The 16,590-nt window shown below is 47.8% G+C and overlaps 1 protein-coding gene across 5 annotated transcripts in view; it reads left to right on the forward strand.

The window, feature by feature from the left end:
• myo6a (myosin VIa) overlaps positions 1-16,590 on the forward strand; it is a 350,780-nt gene that overhangs the window by 162,418 nt on the left and 171,772 nt on the right. For all 5 annotated transcript variants that reach the window (XR_015077588.1, XM_085982051.1, XM_085982054.1 and 2 more), the window contains 2 exons: positions 9,137-9,206; positions 14,948-15,021. Coding sequence is in view for 4 of the 5 variants with exons in the window: in XM_085982051.1 (XP_085838177.1) it covers positions 9,137-9,206; positions 14,948-15,021 (144 nt within the window). In the remaining variant the exon portion in view is untranslated. The remainder of the gene's footprint in view (positions 1-9,136; positions 9,207-14,947; positions 15,022-16,590) is intronic.

Here is a 16,590-nt window from a genome sequence, read left to right on the forward strand (position 1 = left end):
TGAGTGGACCTCAGTCTTTTGGTAGGAACTAGACATTCCTACATTGGTGACCCCGACTTTTGCGAATGGTTTTCGCAGAAGTTACTGAACATGGAAACGAATGCCGTTGCTTTGAAGCTACCACAGTTCTGGGAGCCTCGCGGATCGTCAGCCTGCTTGGTCATCCACCAGAAGATCGCAAGTATGAAACGATAAAGGCGCGGTTGTTACAGGTCTTCGGGGCTCACTAAGTCGGAGCGCGCCCGCCGGCTGCTCAATATGCCTGGCCTCGGGGACTCCAAGCTGTCCGAGCTCATGAGCCAAATGCTCACGCTCCTGGGCTCTGAACTGGAATGCTTCCTCTTCAGGGAGCTATTCCTCAGCCAGCTACCGGAGCAAATTCAGGCTGCCCTAGCCAGGTCGGAAGTCACAGACTGCGCAGAGCTGGCTGCCGAAGCGGACAAGATTTTCGCGGTGACACAGCAGTACTGCGCTGCCACGAGGCACCCATCCCCCACAGACGCTGCTCCAGCCCCTCAACCTGCGGGGTTGTGCTTCTACCACACCTCTTTTGGCGCGAAAGCAAGATGCTGCCGCCCGCCCTGCAGCTTTTCGCTCAAAAAAAAAAAAAAAAAAACTACAGCAACCCTGTCGAAAGAGGACCGGTTATAACGAGCGCCCCGCGGCTGCGATAGCAATCGGTAATTCGGGAAAGCTCCTCTTCATCACCGACTCCCTATCTGGTCGACGTTTCCTCTGCGACACCGGGGCACAGTGTAGCATCCTACCCGCGTCAAATCTTGATCTACAAGCCGGGCGGCACGGCCTCTCCCTCGAGGCGGCTAATGGCGGGGCCATTCGGACCTTCGGAAGACGGCGGGTCCAGGTGTGCTTCGGCGGCCAGCGGTTTTACTGGGATTTCATCACAGCCAAAGTCTCTCAAGCCATCCTCGGGGCGGATCTTTTGTGCGCCAACGGCCTCCTGGTGGATGTAAGGCACCGCCGGTTGAGCAATGCGGCCACTTTTCACTCCATCCCGTGCCACCGCGGTAACGCCGTGTCGCGCACTGTCTCCTGTGCGTTCCCACCTCCGGATGACTTCACCCGCCTCCTCGGAGATTTCCCAGACCTCACCAGACCCACTTTCTCTTCCACGGCCATGAAACATGGTGTCGAACATCACATCACCACTACTGGCTCCCTGGTCTACGCACGGGCCCGGCGCCTCGAACCTGGCAAGCTCGTGGCTGCGAAAGCGGAGTTCGACATGATGGAGCGGCTAGGGATTATTCACCGGTCGAATAGTCCCTGGTCTTCGCCTCTCCACATTGTTCCGAAACCTGGCCGCGGATGGCGGCCTTGCGGCGACTACCGACGCCTGAACGACGCCATGACTCCTGATCCCTCATATTCAGGATTTCTCGGCCCATTTGGCGGGAAATACCATTTTTTTCAAAAGTCGACCTTGTCCGTAGCTACCACCAGGTCCCCATGCACCCGCAAGACGTCCCGAAAACTGCAGTCATCACCCCATTCGGCCTGTTTGAATTTCTGCGGATGCCGTTTGGATTGAAGAACGCTGCACAGGCTTTCCAGCGCTTGATGGACTCCGTGCTTCGGGACCTCAAGTTTCTATTCGTCTACCTCGATGACATCCTCATCACCAGCCCTAATAAAGAGGAGCACATCTGCCATTTACGCACCCTCTTTAGACGCCTCAGTCAACACTGCTTGATTATCAACCCGGCCAAGTGCCAGTTCGGCCTGCAGCAGATTGATTTCTTAGGCCATCGCATCACATCGGACGGCGCAATTCCCCTGCAAACGAAGGTGGAGGCAGTTACTTCTTTCCCGCGCCCGCAGACTGTCAAGGCCTTGCAAGAGTTCCTCGGGATGGTAAATTTTTATAGAAACATAGAAGATAGGAGCAGGAGTAGGCCATTCGGCCCTTCGAGCCTGCTCCGCTATTCAATGAGATCATGGCTGATCATCCAAATTCAGTACCCTGTCCCTGCCTTCTCCCCATATCCCTTGATCCCTTTAGCCTTAAGAAATATATCCAACTCTTTCTTGAATATACTTAATGAACTGGCCTCCACCACCCTCTGTGGCAGAGAATTCCACAGGTTCACCACTCTCTGGGTGAAGAAATTCCTCCTCATTTCAGTCCTAAATGACTTACCCCTTATCCTTAGACTATGACCCCTGGTTCTGGACTCCCCGGCCATCAGAAACATCCTTCCTGCATCTAGTCTGTCCAGGCCTGACAGAATTTTATAGGTTTCGATGAGATGCCCTCTCTATCTTCTAAACTCCAGTGAGTATAAGCCCAATCGACACAATCTCTCCTCGTACGTCATTCCTGCCATCCCAGGTATCAGCCTGATGAATCTTCGCTGCACTCCTTCCATGGCAAGAACGTCCTTCCTCAGGTAAGGCGACCAAAACTGCACACAATACTCAAGGTGTGGTCTCCGGTTCATCCCTAATGCAGCTCTGCTCATGCAGCCCCTGTACGAGGCCCTCAAGGGCAAGTCCGACAAGGATCCGATTAGCTGGACGGTCGACATGGACCGGGCGTTCGTCGACACAAAAGGCGCCTTAGCCAACGCAACCATGCTGGCGCACCCGCTGCCAGGTGCCACCATCGCCCTTACCACCGACGCGTCGGACTACGCCATCGGCGCAGTGCAGGAACAGTGGGTGAATGGGATATGGCAACTGCTGGCGTTTTTCAGCCGTCAACTGCAGCGAAACGAATGCAAGTGCAGCACGTTCGACCGGGAGTTGCTGGCCCTTTTCCTGGCCTGGCCATCCGCCATTTCCGGTTCTTGCTAGAGGGCCGTCCGTTCACGGCTTTTGTGGACCATAAGCCACTAACGTTCGCGATGGCCAAGACCGCCGAACCGTGGTCAGCTCAGCAACAACGTCAGTTGGCGTTTATCTCAGAATTCACCACTGACATTCAGCATGTGTCCGGTAAAGACAACCTGGTGGCGGTTTGCCTCTCGCGCGCAACCGTTCATGCAGTCCAGCTCGGCATCGACTATGCCCTCATGGCTGCGGATCAAGCCTTGGATCCGGAAGTCCAATCTTACAGAACCAACCCCTCTAGCCTCCAAGCGGCCGACATCAAATTCCATGCCGCAGGCACTACGCTACTCTGCGACGTCTCCATAGGAGATCCTCGCCCTATCGTGCCGGGCGCCTGGCGCCGAATAGTTTCGGACGCCATACACGGGTTGTCGCACCCTGGCATGAAGGCCTCGCAATGGCTGATGTCATCCAAATTTGTGTGGCGGGGCATGCACATAAGAACATAAGAAATAGGAGCAGGAGTAGGCCAATCGGCCCCTCGAGCCTGCTCCGCCATTCAATAAGATCATGGCTGATCTGATCCTAACCGCCAATCCACTATCACAGAACCATCTCCTGAATCTAACAGAATTAGACACACGAAATAGGAGCAGGATCAGGCTACACGGCCCCTGGGCCCGCTCCGCTACCCACAGGGCCATGACCGATCCGAACCTAGACTCCTGTCCAAATTCCTGCCCGCTCCCCGTAACCCTTAATTCCCTTTACTTCTAGGAAACTGTCTATTTCTGTTTTAAATTTATGTAATGATGTAGCTTCGACAGCTTTTTGGGGCAGCATATTCCATGGACCTACCACCCTCCTGAGTGAAGTAGTTCCTCGTCATCTCAGTTTTGAAAGAGCAGCCCCTTATTCTAAGACTATGCCCCCTAGTTCTAGTTTCACCCATCATCGGGAACATCCTCCCCGCATCCACCCGATCCAACCCCTTCAATAAGATCGCCTCTCATTCTTCTGAACTCCAATGAGTAGAGTCCCAATCTACTCAACCTCTCCTCATATGACCACCCCCTCATCCCCGGGATTAACCGAGTGAACCTTCTTTGTACTGACTCGAGAGCAAGTATGTCCTTTCTTAAGTATGGACACCAAAACTGTATGCAGTATTCCAGGTGCGGTCTCACCAATACCTTGTACAACTGAAGCAATACCTCCCTATTTTTATATTCTATCCCCCTAGCAATGAAAGCGAACATTCCATTGGCCTTCTTAATCACTTGCTGCACCTGCATACTAACCTTTTGAGTTTCGTGCACCAGGACCCCCAGATCCCTTTGTACTTCAGTACTTTCCAGTTTCTTGCCATTAAGATAATAACTTGCTCTACGATTTTTCCTGCCAAAGTGCATAACCTCACACTTTCCAGTATTGTATTCCATCTGCCAAATCTCTGCCCACTTAGTTAGCCTGTCTATGTCCCCTTGCAGGTTTTTTATGTCCTCCTCACTCACTACTTTTCCTCCCATCTTAGTATCATCTGCAAACTTTGATATGTTACACTCGGTCCCCTCCTCCAAATTGTTAATATAGATTGTAAAGAGTTGGGGACCCAGCACTGACCCCTGCGGAACACCACTAGTTACTGATTGCCAGTCTGAGAATGAACCATTTATCCCAACTCTCTGCCTTCTGTTAGATAGCCAATCCTCTATCCATGCCAGAATATTACCCCCAATCACGTGATTTTTTATCTTAAGCAATAATCTTTTGTGTGGCACCTTGTCAAATGCCTTTTGGAAGTCTGAATACACTACGTCCACTGGTTGCCCTTTATCCACCCTATACGTTACTTCCTCAAAGAACTCCAGCAAATTTGTCAAACATGACTTCCCCTTCATAAAACCATGCTGACTTTGTCCTATTAAATTATTATCCAAATGTCCTGTTACTGTCTCCTTAATAATGGACTCCAAAATTTTACCTACCACAGATGTTAGGCTAACCGGTCTATAGTTTCCAGCCTTCTGTCTACTGCCCTTTTTAAATAAGGGTGTTACATTAGCAGTTTTCCAGTCTGCCGGGACCTTTGCCGAGTCCAGGGAGTTTTGGAAAATTATTACCAATGCATCCACAATCCCTACCGCCACTTCCCTCAAGACCCTAGGATGTAAGCCATCAGGTCCAGGTGATTTATCCGCCTTGAGTCCCATTATTTTACCGAGTACCACTTCCTTAGTGATTTTGATTGTGTTTAGCTCCTCACCCCCCCCTTTAGCCCCCTGTTTGTCCAGTGTTGGGATATTCTTTGTGTCTTCTACTGTAAAGACTGATATAAAATATTCATTCAGTGTTTTTGCCATCTCCATATTTCCCACCATTAATTTCCCGGTCTCATCCTCTAAGGGACCAACATTTACTTTAGCCACCCTTTTTCTTTTTATATAACTATAAAAACTCTTACTATCTGTTTTTATATTTTTTGCTAATTTACTTTCATAATCTATCTTCCCTTTCTTAATCAATCTTTTTGTTATTTTTTGCTGTCTTTTAAAGTTTTCCCAATCCTCTATCCTCCCACTAGATTTGGCTACCTTATATGCCCTTGTTTTTAGTCGAATACTATCCTTAATTTCTTTACTTAGCCATGGATGGCTGTCTTTTCTTTTACACCCTTTTCTTCTCAGTGGAATATATATTTTTTTGGAAGTTGTAAAATAACTCCTTAAATGTACACCACTGATCATGTATCGTCTTACCCTTTAATCTATTTTCCCAATCCACTCTACTCCATTCCGCTCTCATACCTTCATAGTCTCCTTTATTCAAGCTTAGCACGCTTGTTTGAGATCCAACCTTCTCACCCTCTAATTGAATATGGAATTCAACCATGTTATGGTCACTCATTCCAAGGGGATCCTTTACTAGGACATTTTTAATTAATCCTGTCTCGTTACACAGGACCAGATCTAAGGTTGCTTGCCCCCTGGTCGGTTCAGTTACATACTGCTCAAGAAACCCATCCCTAATACACTCAATGAACTCATCCTCAAGGCAGCCCTGCCCAATTTGATTTGTCCAATTAATATGATAGTTAAAATCCCCCATAATTATAGATGTTCCCTTATTACAAGCCTCAACTATTTCCTGATTGATACTCCATCCAACAGAGTTGCAACTGTTCGGAGGCCTATAGACTACGCCCACTAGTGTTTTTTTCCCCTTATTATTCCTTACCTCCACCCAAACTGTTTCATTATCCTGATCTTTTGACCCAATATCATTTCTCTGTATTACAGTGATTCCTTCCTTTATTAACATAGCCACCCCACCTCCCCTTCCTTCCTGCCTGTCCTTCCTGATCGTTAAATAACCTGGTATGTTTAATTCCCAGGCATTGTCACCCTGCAGCCATGTTTCTGTAATGGCCACAAGATCATACCCATATGTAGTTATTTGTGCCATTAACTCGTCTATTTTGTTACGAATGCTCCGTGCATTCAGATAGAGAACTTTCAAAGATGTTTTGTGACACTTAGTTCCTGCTTTTGCCCTTTTTATTACTTTACCTTTTACTCCATACCTTCTGCCCCTTCCTGACACGCTCTGGTTTTTAATTTCCCCACTGCTACCTAAGTCTATGACCTTCTCTGTTGTCATTTTTATTATTTGCTCTCTAGGAACCTCCCCCCCACTAGTTAGTCCGCGACTGGGCCAACACCTGCGTGGTCTGCCAAAAGGCCAAGGTGCAGCGTCACGTCAAGGCTCCATTGGCCACTTTCGCCGTTCCGGAACGTAGGTTTGATCATGTGCATGTGGACCTGGTGGGGCCACTTCCACCTTCGCACGGGTTTACTCATCATCTTACAATGGTGGACCGCACCACTAGATAGCCTGAGGCGGTTCCTTTGTCATCCACCACTTCCGCAGACGTCGCCAGCGCATTCATCTCCGTTTGGGTCGCCCGTTTCGGGGTACCGGCGGACATCTCGTCTGATCGTGGGCCGCAGTTTTCTTCTGAGTTCTGGAACGCTGTGGCTCAGGGGCTCGGCATCAAGCTACATCGCACCACTGCCTATCATCCACAGGCGAACGGCCTGTGTGAATGATTCCACAGGTCGCTCAAAGCCGCACTGCGAGCCAGCCTTCAAGGCGTGGGCTGGGTGGACAGGCTTCCATGGGTCCTTTTGGGTCTTCGTACGGCACCTAAAGAAGATCTTCAATCGTCCTCGGCGGAGCTCGTATATGGCCAGCCGCTACGCGTACCAGGGGATTTCCTTCCGTCTCCAACAGAGCCATGGTCCGCGTCCCAGCAGCTCATCAGCCACCAGGAGGCAGCCAGACGTTTCGCTCCAGTGCCTACGTCGCATCACGGCTTGCAGAGCTCCCACGTCCCAGCTGAGCTGAAGAACGCCGCCTATGTGTTTATCCGCCACGACGCTCATTGGGATCCGCTAAAACCCCCTTACACTGGTCCTTTCCGCGTGCTAGAGCTGGGAGACAAATCTTTTTCGGTCGATATTGGAGGTAAACCGGACCACATTTCGGTTGACCGGTTGAAGCCGGCACACTTGGACCTTGGCCGCCCAGTTGATATCGCACAACCGCCGAAACGTGGCCGACCGCCCACAGTCGCCGTGCCAGATCAAACGCAACCGCCCGCCAGCTCGCCCGCCGTCCATCAGCTTCCACTTCAAGGCTGCAGAAGTCGATCTGACAGGCTTGTCAGGCCTCCTCGCCGTTTTACTTTTGCCGTTAAAGACAATTCTGGGGGGGCGCATGTGGCAGAGCCACTAAGGGACTCCGATCAATTGTATATAATTCCCTTTAATAATATGTTAGCTACAGCCTGAGTCTGTAGCTTTGTTTTCACTGTTTACATGTACAGAGCGCGATCACTTTAATAGCGCGGGTAAACGCGATGACGTCACGCCGTTCATCACGTGATCCCCCACCGGCGGGGAAAACGTGATGACGTCATGACATTAGCCACGGGACCGCCCAAGCAGTCCTCGTGGAGCCTCCGAACTGACTAGACCTATATTCGATGTTCTCCTGTAATTATCTGTTAATCTCTTAGTTTTCATTAAACCTCGTTTATTTGACCGCCTGAGTGGACCTCAGTCTTTTGATAGGAACTAGACATTCCTACAATATCGAGTTACATTGAGTCTACATCACTGAAACAGGCCATTTGGCCCACCTGGTCTATGCCGGCGTTTATGCTCCACTCGAGCCTCCTCCCACCCCTCTTCATCTAACCCTATCAACATAACCCTCTATTCCTTTCTCGTGTTTATCTAGCTTCCCCTTAAATGCATCTATGCTATTCACCTCAACTTCTCCCTGGGGTAGCGAGATAGACATTCTAACCACTCTCTAGGTAAAGAAGTTTCTCCTGAATTCCCTATTGGATTTATTCGTGATACTTTATATTTATGGCCCCTAGTTTTGGTCTCTCCCACAAGTGGAAACATCTCTACGTCTAGCCTGTCAAACCCATTCATAATCTTAAACACGTCTATCAGGTCAGCTTTAAGTCTGCGCCTTTTCCTTTTGTTGTGAATTGTGACTTCTAATTTTGTGATTGCACGACTTAATGTTTGATTGTTGATTTAGCTAAGTGAGCTGCTGAAGCACACTTTGTACATTTGTTGACTGCTTCAGATTTACTTCCATTATAAGGATGTTCGAATTGCCTAAGACTTGGCACTTGACAGGTTTTATATCTGTAATAAGGCCAAAAAAAACCCCATTGTGGTCTAGAATTATGGTTCTTCCTGGAGGTTCCATCACAGACCGTCCGTCTCTAACCGCCCCGCTCCCTTCTGACACGCCCATCCTCACTGTAGATCACCATCCCACACCAGTTGGAAGTAGAACAGACTCTGTTACCTGATTGGATGATTCGTGACTGTCAGTCCAATAGACTTTTTTTCCCATTTCCAATATTTTTGTAACTAATAAACAGAAGTGTTCAAAGAAAATGTAAAAAAAAAAAAAAAAAATGTTTTTTTAATGCCGCTGTGATTTTTCTCCTGAGTTGCTGGCAGCAGTGCCCAGGAGATTAACCTTTCATTCCTGGAGAGTCCAGGGCAATCCTGGAGGGTGGGCCAGCCTAGCTAGAATTTCAGCTGTGCAGATTAAAAATCCATGAATAGCAAGATGGGGTCAATTAACTGAGGGAGGGGGGGTACCTATGGAATTGGTCATTACCTTTCCAGTTGTTCCTTTTGGAATTAATAGTATCATGTTTACGGTTAATACGAGTTCTGTTCTCTTAAAGCCTCTGCATCTGCCCAGCATTTCATTAACATGCTGATTTTTTTTTCTTTCCCCCCAGACTTTTCTAGCACCCATCAACCAAGTTTTTCCTGCAGAAGAAGATAGTAAAAAGGATGTAGAAGATAACTGTAAGTAGGACATGTGAACTCGGGAACATGGTTAACACGCACATGTTGCTAACAGCCTAAAGTGTGTTTCTGAGCACTTCTGTATCTCTGAGTTGCAGGATTCATGCTGACTTTGAACAGCTTGAACTCTTCAACCCGATGCAAAATGTTTAGTAAACCACTCTGCAATTACACAACACTTTGATGACCTTCACATTTATAATAGCACGGAAGCAATCCCACCTGTCTGTTTAGGTTTTCAAAAGCACACTCCCAGGCATCTTGTGACGAGCAGAGATTGATCCCGAATTAATCTTTCTCTAATTAACAGCTTAAGGAATTTCACCTAGTTCCCAGTGTAACCACAGTTTAGCAGACTTCAGCTGGCGCTTGACTTAATTCGCATTATGCGACCGTTCCTGTTCAAGTTAAATCAATCGGATTTGTAATTGCTGCTCGCAGCAGATTTCCAGTCTAATTGGTGTACTTTGGGATGTGAAGCGGGACTCTTGTTCCCTCAAAAGTGAGGACTGTAATGCTGCTTTTCCATTTAATAGGTTAAACAGTTTGTTTTTTTCAGCCATTTTGTTGTGCATCAGGAAATTGCTGTAAATAGCTTCAGTTGCTAAGTTCCTTTTTAGAGTTTCAAAATGTCTGCTTTTGAATAGCCAACTATTTAGAATATTGGGTAGGTAAACATTCAAGGGTAACTTAAAAAACTGGTGGAAGTCTGAGACTCCTTGGGAAACTCAACCAGGTTGGCCAACATCAGTAGCTTCAGTCTTCTATAGCACTTGTTATTTAAAAATGTTGTTTGTTCATTCTTGGGATGTGGGCGTTGCTGGCAAGGCCAGCATTTATTGCCCATCCCTAGTTGCCCTTGAGAAGGCAGTGACGGGCCTTCCTCTTGGACCGCTGCAGTCCGTGGTGAAGGTGCTCCCACAGTGCTGTTGGGGAGAGAGTTCCAGGATTTTGATCCAGTGACGATTAAGGATCGGCGATATATTTCCAAGTCAGGATGGTGTGTGACTTGGCGGGGAACCTGGAGGTGATGGTGTTCCCATGCACCTGCTGCTCTGGTCCTTCTAGGTGGTAGACGTCATGGCTTTGAGAGGTGCTGTCAAATCAATCAACCTCCACAACATTAGAGAGAGAGAGGACGGTGCTATCAGGCCTCAAGATTATCATCGGAGCAGTACCGCAAGAATTAATGATGCATTGGGAAGGTGATGCCAGCAGTGAGAGTTGCTGGGGCTGCATCACTACATCCTGTATCAATTCAAAATTGAATGCAGTGATTACCAGCAGAACCTTTTAAACATCATCTCCCCCTCCTCTGCCCCGCCGTTCCCCCCCTGCCCCGAAAGCTGTATTTCTGATCTTTGTAAGTAAGCATCTTGGTGTAACGTCAGTTAGTGCTGAAATGTGCAGTGGGCTTAGGCTATTTGCAGTCCAATCATTAGACTCAATGTTATTTTACTGTGAACAGTTACAATGGCCCAGAAATTCGGGTCCCAACGTGTGAGTACGCACGGGGTACTCATGCGTGGACCCGATGGAAGTGCCGGTTTCTTGCATGCACTGCGCATGCGCGGGAAACCGACACTTCTGTTCCTCTGAATGAAAGGGTTCAGAGGTCGAACGCGTGCGCGCAGGAGTCTGCGCGTGCGCTTTGAACTTACGTTTTTTTTACAGGTTTTTTTGTGAGGGTAAGTCTTTAGATTTTAGAAATGTAAAAACCAGACGCAAGGCCTGCATTTTAAAAGGTAAGTGGTCAATTAATTAAAATAAAAATATTTTTTCCACAGGTTTATTATTTTTAAATACTTTAAAGCAGGGCAAGTTTATTTTTAGCCCCATTTTTTTATAAAATTATTTTTTTCAAAAATTTAAATTATTGTTTATAATAGTTATTTAATGTAATTTATAGTTTATTTAAAAAGTTTGATTTTAATTTTATTTGAAGGTTTACTACTATTTTGGGGCTGGAGTATTCATAAGTTTAGACAGGTCTTCCTGTCAATCTTATGAATGGGCTTTTCCCTCCTCCGATTGGCTGCCCATGGCTCACATGATCCCAGGGGACGCATCGCACTAACTACGCCCCTGGGACACGCAAGCACACTGCGCCGGCAACTGGGCCAAGGCCCGGAGCAGAATTCCACGGGAGCCCAGAGCTCAACTGCCGGCGCGCAAGGTAAGTGCAGGTCGGGGGCTTGCACCCGCGGGAAGCCCCCGACCTGAATTTCTGGGCCATTGTCTCTGATTAGCCCTGGGGGAAACTTTGCTGCCGTTTCCGCTATAAACTATTACTTAAAGGAGAAGCATATTGTGGGAATGAGTCCTTTCGATGTAAAGCACTTTCTTGTACAATTTAGAACTATTATTACCGACTTGTTCACCTGCCCAGGAGGAGACACTGCTGGGTTCAGTCGCTTGCCAAAGAATAACTTGGGATTTATAATGTACAGCACATTCCAAGAGTTCCTTCTGGTGCAGAGTTTCACCTAGTTAAACTTGTATAGAACTTTGGTGAGACAGCACTTGGAGCACTGTGCACAGTTCTGGCCTCCATATACCTTGGTTAGATCACACTTGGAGCACTGTGCACAATTCTGGTTTACATATTACAAAAAGGATATAGAGGCACTGGAGTAAGGTGAAAAAAAATTTATAAGGCAGATACCAGAACTGAGAGGTTATACCTATCAGGAAAGATTAAACAGGCTGGGGCTCTTTTCTCAAGAGAAGAGAAGACTGAGGGGTGACCTGATGGAGGTCTTTAAGATTATGAAAGTTGTTTTATAGGGTAGACATAGAAAAGATGTTTCCACGTGTGGGGGAGACCAGAACTAGGGATTATAAATAGAAGATAGTCACTAATAAATCCAATAGGGAATTCAGGAGAGACTTCTTTATCCAGAGAGTGGCGAGAATATGGAACTCGCTACCACAGAGAGTGGTTGAGGCGACTAGCATAGATCCATTTAAGGGGAAGCTAGATAAGTACATGAGGGAGAAAGGAATAGAAGGCTATGCTGATGAGGTGAGATGAAGAGGGGTGGGAGGAGGCTTGTGTGGAGCATAAACACTGGTACAGACCAGTTGGGCTGAACAGCCTATTTCTGAGCTGCAGACTCGATGTAACTCGATGTTTTTTCACTCGTAAACTGTCTCCCCAACTGTGTTCTCTTGTGCTCTCCCCTGGCTACAGAAGGTCAAAGACTGTTGAGCATCGCTTGCAAAGCCTGGGTTATTGCTGTGGGAAAGACTGGAATTCTGTATTTCGAAGCTCGGTACAATTTCACCAAGTCACTTTTGACCCAGTAACAGTCTGCTCGAACTCCCCTTTTACACCCAGTAACAGTCCGCTCCAACTCCCCATTTACACCCAGTAACATTCCGCTCCAACTCCCCATTTACACCCAGTGACAGTCCGCTCGAACTCCCCATTTACACCCAGTAACATTCCGCTCCAACTCCCCATTTACACCCAGTGACAGTCCGCTCGAACTCCCCATTTACACCCAGTAACATTCCGCTCCAACTCCCCATTTACACCCAGTAACAGTCTGCTCCAACTCCCCATTTACACCCAGTAACAGTCCGCTCCAACTCCCCATTTACACCCAGTAACAGTCCGCTCGAACTCCCCATTTACACCCAGTGACAGTCCGCTCCAACTCCCCATTTACACCCAGTAACAGTCTGCTCCAACTCCCCATTTACACCCAGTAACAGTCCGCTCCAACTCCCCATTTACACCCAGTAACAGTCCGCTCGAACTCCCCATTTACACCCAGTGACAGTCCGCTCCAACTCCCCATTTACACCCAGTAACAGTCTGCTCCAACTCCCCATTTACACCCAGTAACAGTCCGCTCGAACTCCCCATTTACACCCAGTGACAGTCCGCTCCAACTCCCCATTTACACCCAGTAACAGTCTGCTCGAACTCCCCATTTACACCCAGTAACAGTCTGCTCCAACTCCCCATTTACACCCAGTAACAGTCCGCTCCAACTCCCCATTTACACCCAGTAACAGTCCGCTCGAACTCCCCATTTACACCCAGTGACAGTCCGCTCCAACTCCCCATTTACACCCAGTAACAGTCTGCTCCAACTCCCCATTTACACCCAGTAACAGTCCGCTCCAACTCCCCATTTACACCCAGTGACAGTCCGCTCGAACTCCCCATTTACACCCAGTAACAGTCTGCTCCAACTCCCCATTTGCACCACCTAGAAACAGTCTGCTCGAGCTCCCCAGTATAGAAAAGCAAGTTTATTGAGCGAAGTATAATATAAAAAGTTGGTGGTCGCACTCAATTTTTAGTAGGTTTTGTTTTAAGCACTGTGTCGATGCTGACGGGTGCTGCCCGTGTGGGTGAGGCAACAAGCACTGAGGGATTAAGGATTACAGTTTCAGTTTAGATTTTTTTTTTATTTTTTTTTTTAGATATTTTCACTCTTAATTGCCAACATATGCAATAACTTTAATGGCTACTGTTTCATTATGTTTGTCTTCAAGATGGACATTTTGTAAGTTTTACAAAAGCAAAAAACTACAGATGCTGGAAATCTGAAATAAAAACAGAAAATGCTGCAAACACTCAGCAGGTCAGGTAGCATCTGTGGAGAAAGAAACAGAGCTAACGTTTCAGGTCGATGACCCTTCGCAACATTTCAGGTCGATAACCTTTCGTCAGAACTGATGAAAGATCATCGACCTGAAACGTTAACTCTGTTTCTCTCACTACAGATGTTGCAGACCTGCTTAGTGTTTCCAGCATTTTCTGTTTTTATTTTGTAAGTTTTGCTTGCTAATGATAATACATGAATTTCCACGGGCCATTTTCTCTGCTGTATTTATTCGGAGAGAATCCTTTCGAATCTGTTTCCTTGAAGTGGAGCTCACAAGCAAATTCTTTTGTGATTGTAACTTTATGGATAAGTTTTCCCAAACCAAATCAGTAACATCATTCATCAAAAGCAAAAATACTGCAGATGCTGGAAATCTGAAATAACAACAGAAAATGCTGGAAACACTCAGCAGGTCAGGCAGCATCTGTGGAGAGAGAAACAGAGTTAAAGTTTCGGGTCGATGACCTTTCATCAGTTCTGACGCAAGGTTATCGACCTGAAATGTTGTGATGGGTCATCGAGCTGAAATGTTAGCTCTTTTTCTCTCTCCATGGATGCTGCCTGACCTGCTGAGTGTTTCCAGCATTTTCTGTTGTTATTTAACATCATTCATCGGCTCTTTCAGAGTTACTTAGTTAGCTCAAAATGGGAAGAATGTCTGAAAGCTGAATGGCAACCTGCCTTCGTGCCAGTGCATAACTGTGAATATGAAAAACTGGAATTTGGAGATTTTTCACAACTCAAAAGAATATATCCAAATTAAAGAGAGAATTTATTTATGCAGCGTGTGTAATTGACAGTTTGAGCCAACTTTGTGGTGTTGCCAGCACACATCATGGTGAGAATTAATATTCTAATTGGCATAGAGTTTTTGTCCTTTTTTCCTCTGGAAAGAACGCCTGGCAGAATCCATCTTATTGGATGTCATTCCTGTGCTTGAAGGCATTCTTTGTTTGTGTGCAGGAACCTGTGATGCAGATATTGGATCCTTTGAGACAATTGCTCAAGCATTGAATTCCAGTTACTGATACACACTGGCTCAGACGCACAGCTGCCATCTGCTGTGCGGCACTACCTTGCCTGAACTCATCAGTTTCTTTCTGCATTTTCTTCCAGGTGGCCTTATGTATTTAAATGAAGCTACGCTGCTGAACAATATCCGAGTGCGCTATAGCAAAGACAAAATATACGTGAGTAATGTGAGCTTATCCAAACTCCCACAAGTTCCTAATGTGTTATGCATCCAGCAATGTACTGCACAAGAGGATGTCGTGATGCTACCCTAATATGACACACAGGCCTGATTGCGGACACTTCCACAGGAACAGGGGTAGGCCATTCAGCCCTTCGAGCCTGCCCTGCCATTCAGTTAGATCATGGCAGATCTGCGACCTCCGCTCCATTTTCCTGCCTTTGCTCCATATCCCTTGATGTGCTTACCTAACAAAAATCTATCAATCTCAGTCTTGAAAGCTCCAATTGTCCCAGCATCCATAGTCTTTCGGTGGGGGAAAGAGTTCCAGATTTCGACTACCGTTGTGTTCATTTGTGTAAGCTATTTCCTTTAGTTTTATGCACTCTTGCCTCGTGTTGACCATGGCTGCTTGACTGTACAAGTCTGCCTGTCTGTACAATCAAAAGTTATAGAGCGTACCTACACATGTTATATCAAAAGAAAGCTTATCATTAGGGGAGTCTAATAGGCGTATTTACTTTTTGGTCAGACAAAAATTGTTCGGACAGTATACAAAAAAGGTTCAAAAAAGGGCAAAATTCCGCTCATTAGCGTTGAGTGACGTGATGGTTGACCAATCTTACAGGGGATTAACCTGATGGTTGACCAATCGGATGCATCACGGGGGGCGTTTCATTGCGTTTGTGGGCAGGCCTAATCCTTCTGAGCTGAGTTGAGTGGCCGCCATCTTGATTCCTAACTATTGATTTATTTTTCCCACTTTGTGTGTTTATTTTGAAATATAGATTTCCAGCAAAAAAAAAAGTTGGTTTTAAAAGAAAAAAAAAAGTCCTTTTGCAAAGGGGCCTCGGGCTTTCCCCCCCCTCAGCGGTGGATGAGCTGCCTGCAGGCCTCGGCGCCTCCTCGCCAGCCACGCCCGAGCTAGGCACTGCCCGTCCCGCTGGGCCCGCCCCGCGATCGCCGCCATCTTGGTAAAGGCTGGCGTGACTGAGCCGAGCGTAGCCATCGCCGCCATCTTGGTAAAGGCGGGCGGGGCGGGAGACAGCGGGCGCTGTGAACGTCGGCGGCGGCCCGGAGCGCGACCTGAGCTAAGGTGAGTCCGGCCGGGCCTCGCGCTAGGCCGCGCACCGGCCAGCCCTGAGGCGCTGATCCGCACACAGGAGCTTCGGGTCACCGCGTCCGGGCTCTGAGGAAAGGGGAGAGTGTGGGTGGGGGGGGGGGGGGTGTGGGGGGAGAGAGAGGTGGGGGAGAGAGGGGGGGGAGGGGGGAGAGAGAAAGTAAAGCAGGGAGAGACGGGGAGGGAGAGAGAGAGGGTGAGGGAGGGAAAGAGTGAGGGGGTGGGAGAGGGAGGGAGAGCTCACCACCTTCCTTCTTTCCTTCCTTCGCAGGGGTCCATCAGGCCAGGCCTGAGGCGCTCTTTCCCCCCCTCTCTCTCCAGGCTAATCCCGAACTAAATCCAGCAGTGTCTCTCTCTTCTCCCCGCCCCCCCCCGGGCGCTCTCTTCTCCCCCCCCTGCCCAACCCAGGCGCTCTCTTCCCCCCACCCCCCGGCGCTCTCTTCCCCC

The sequence above is a fragment of the Somniosus microcephalus genome, chromosome 3, assembly GCF_052327205.1.
Source record: "Somniosus microcephalus isolate GS21.2 chromosome 3, FLI_Smic_1.0, whole genome shotgun sequence".
Classification (NCBI taxonomy): Eukaryota; Metazoa; Chordata; class Chondrichthyes; order Squaliformes; family Somniosidae; genus Somniosus; species Somniosus microcephalus.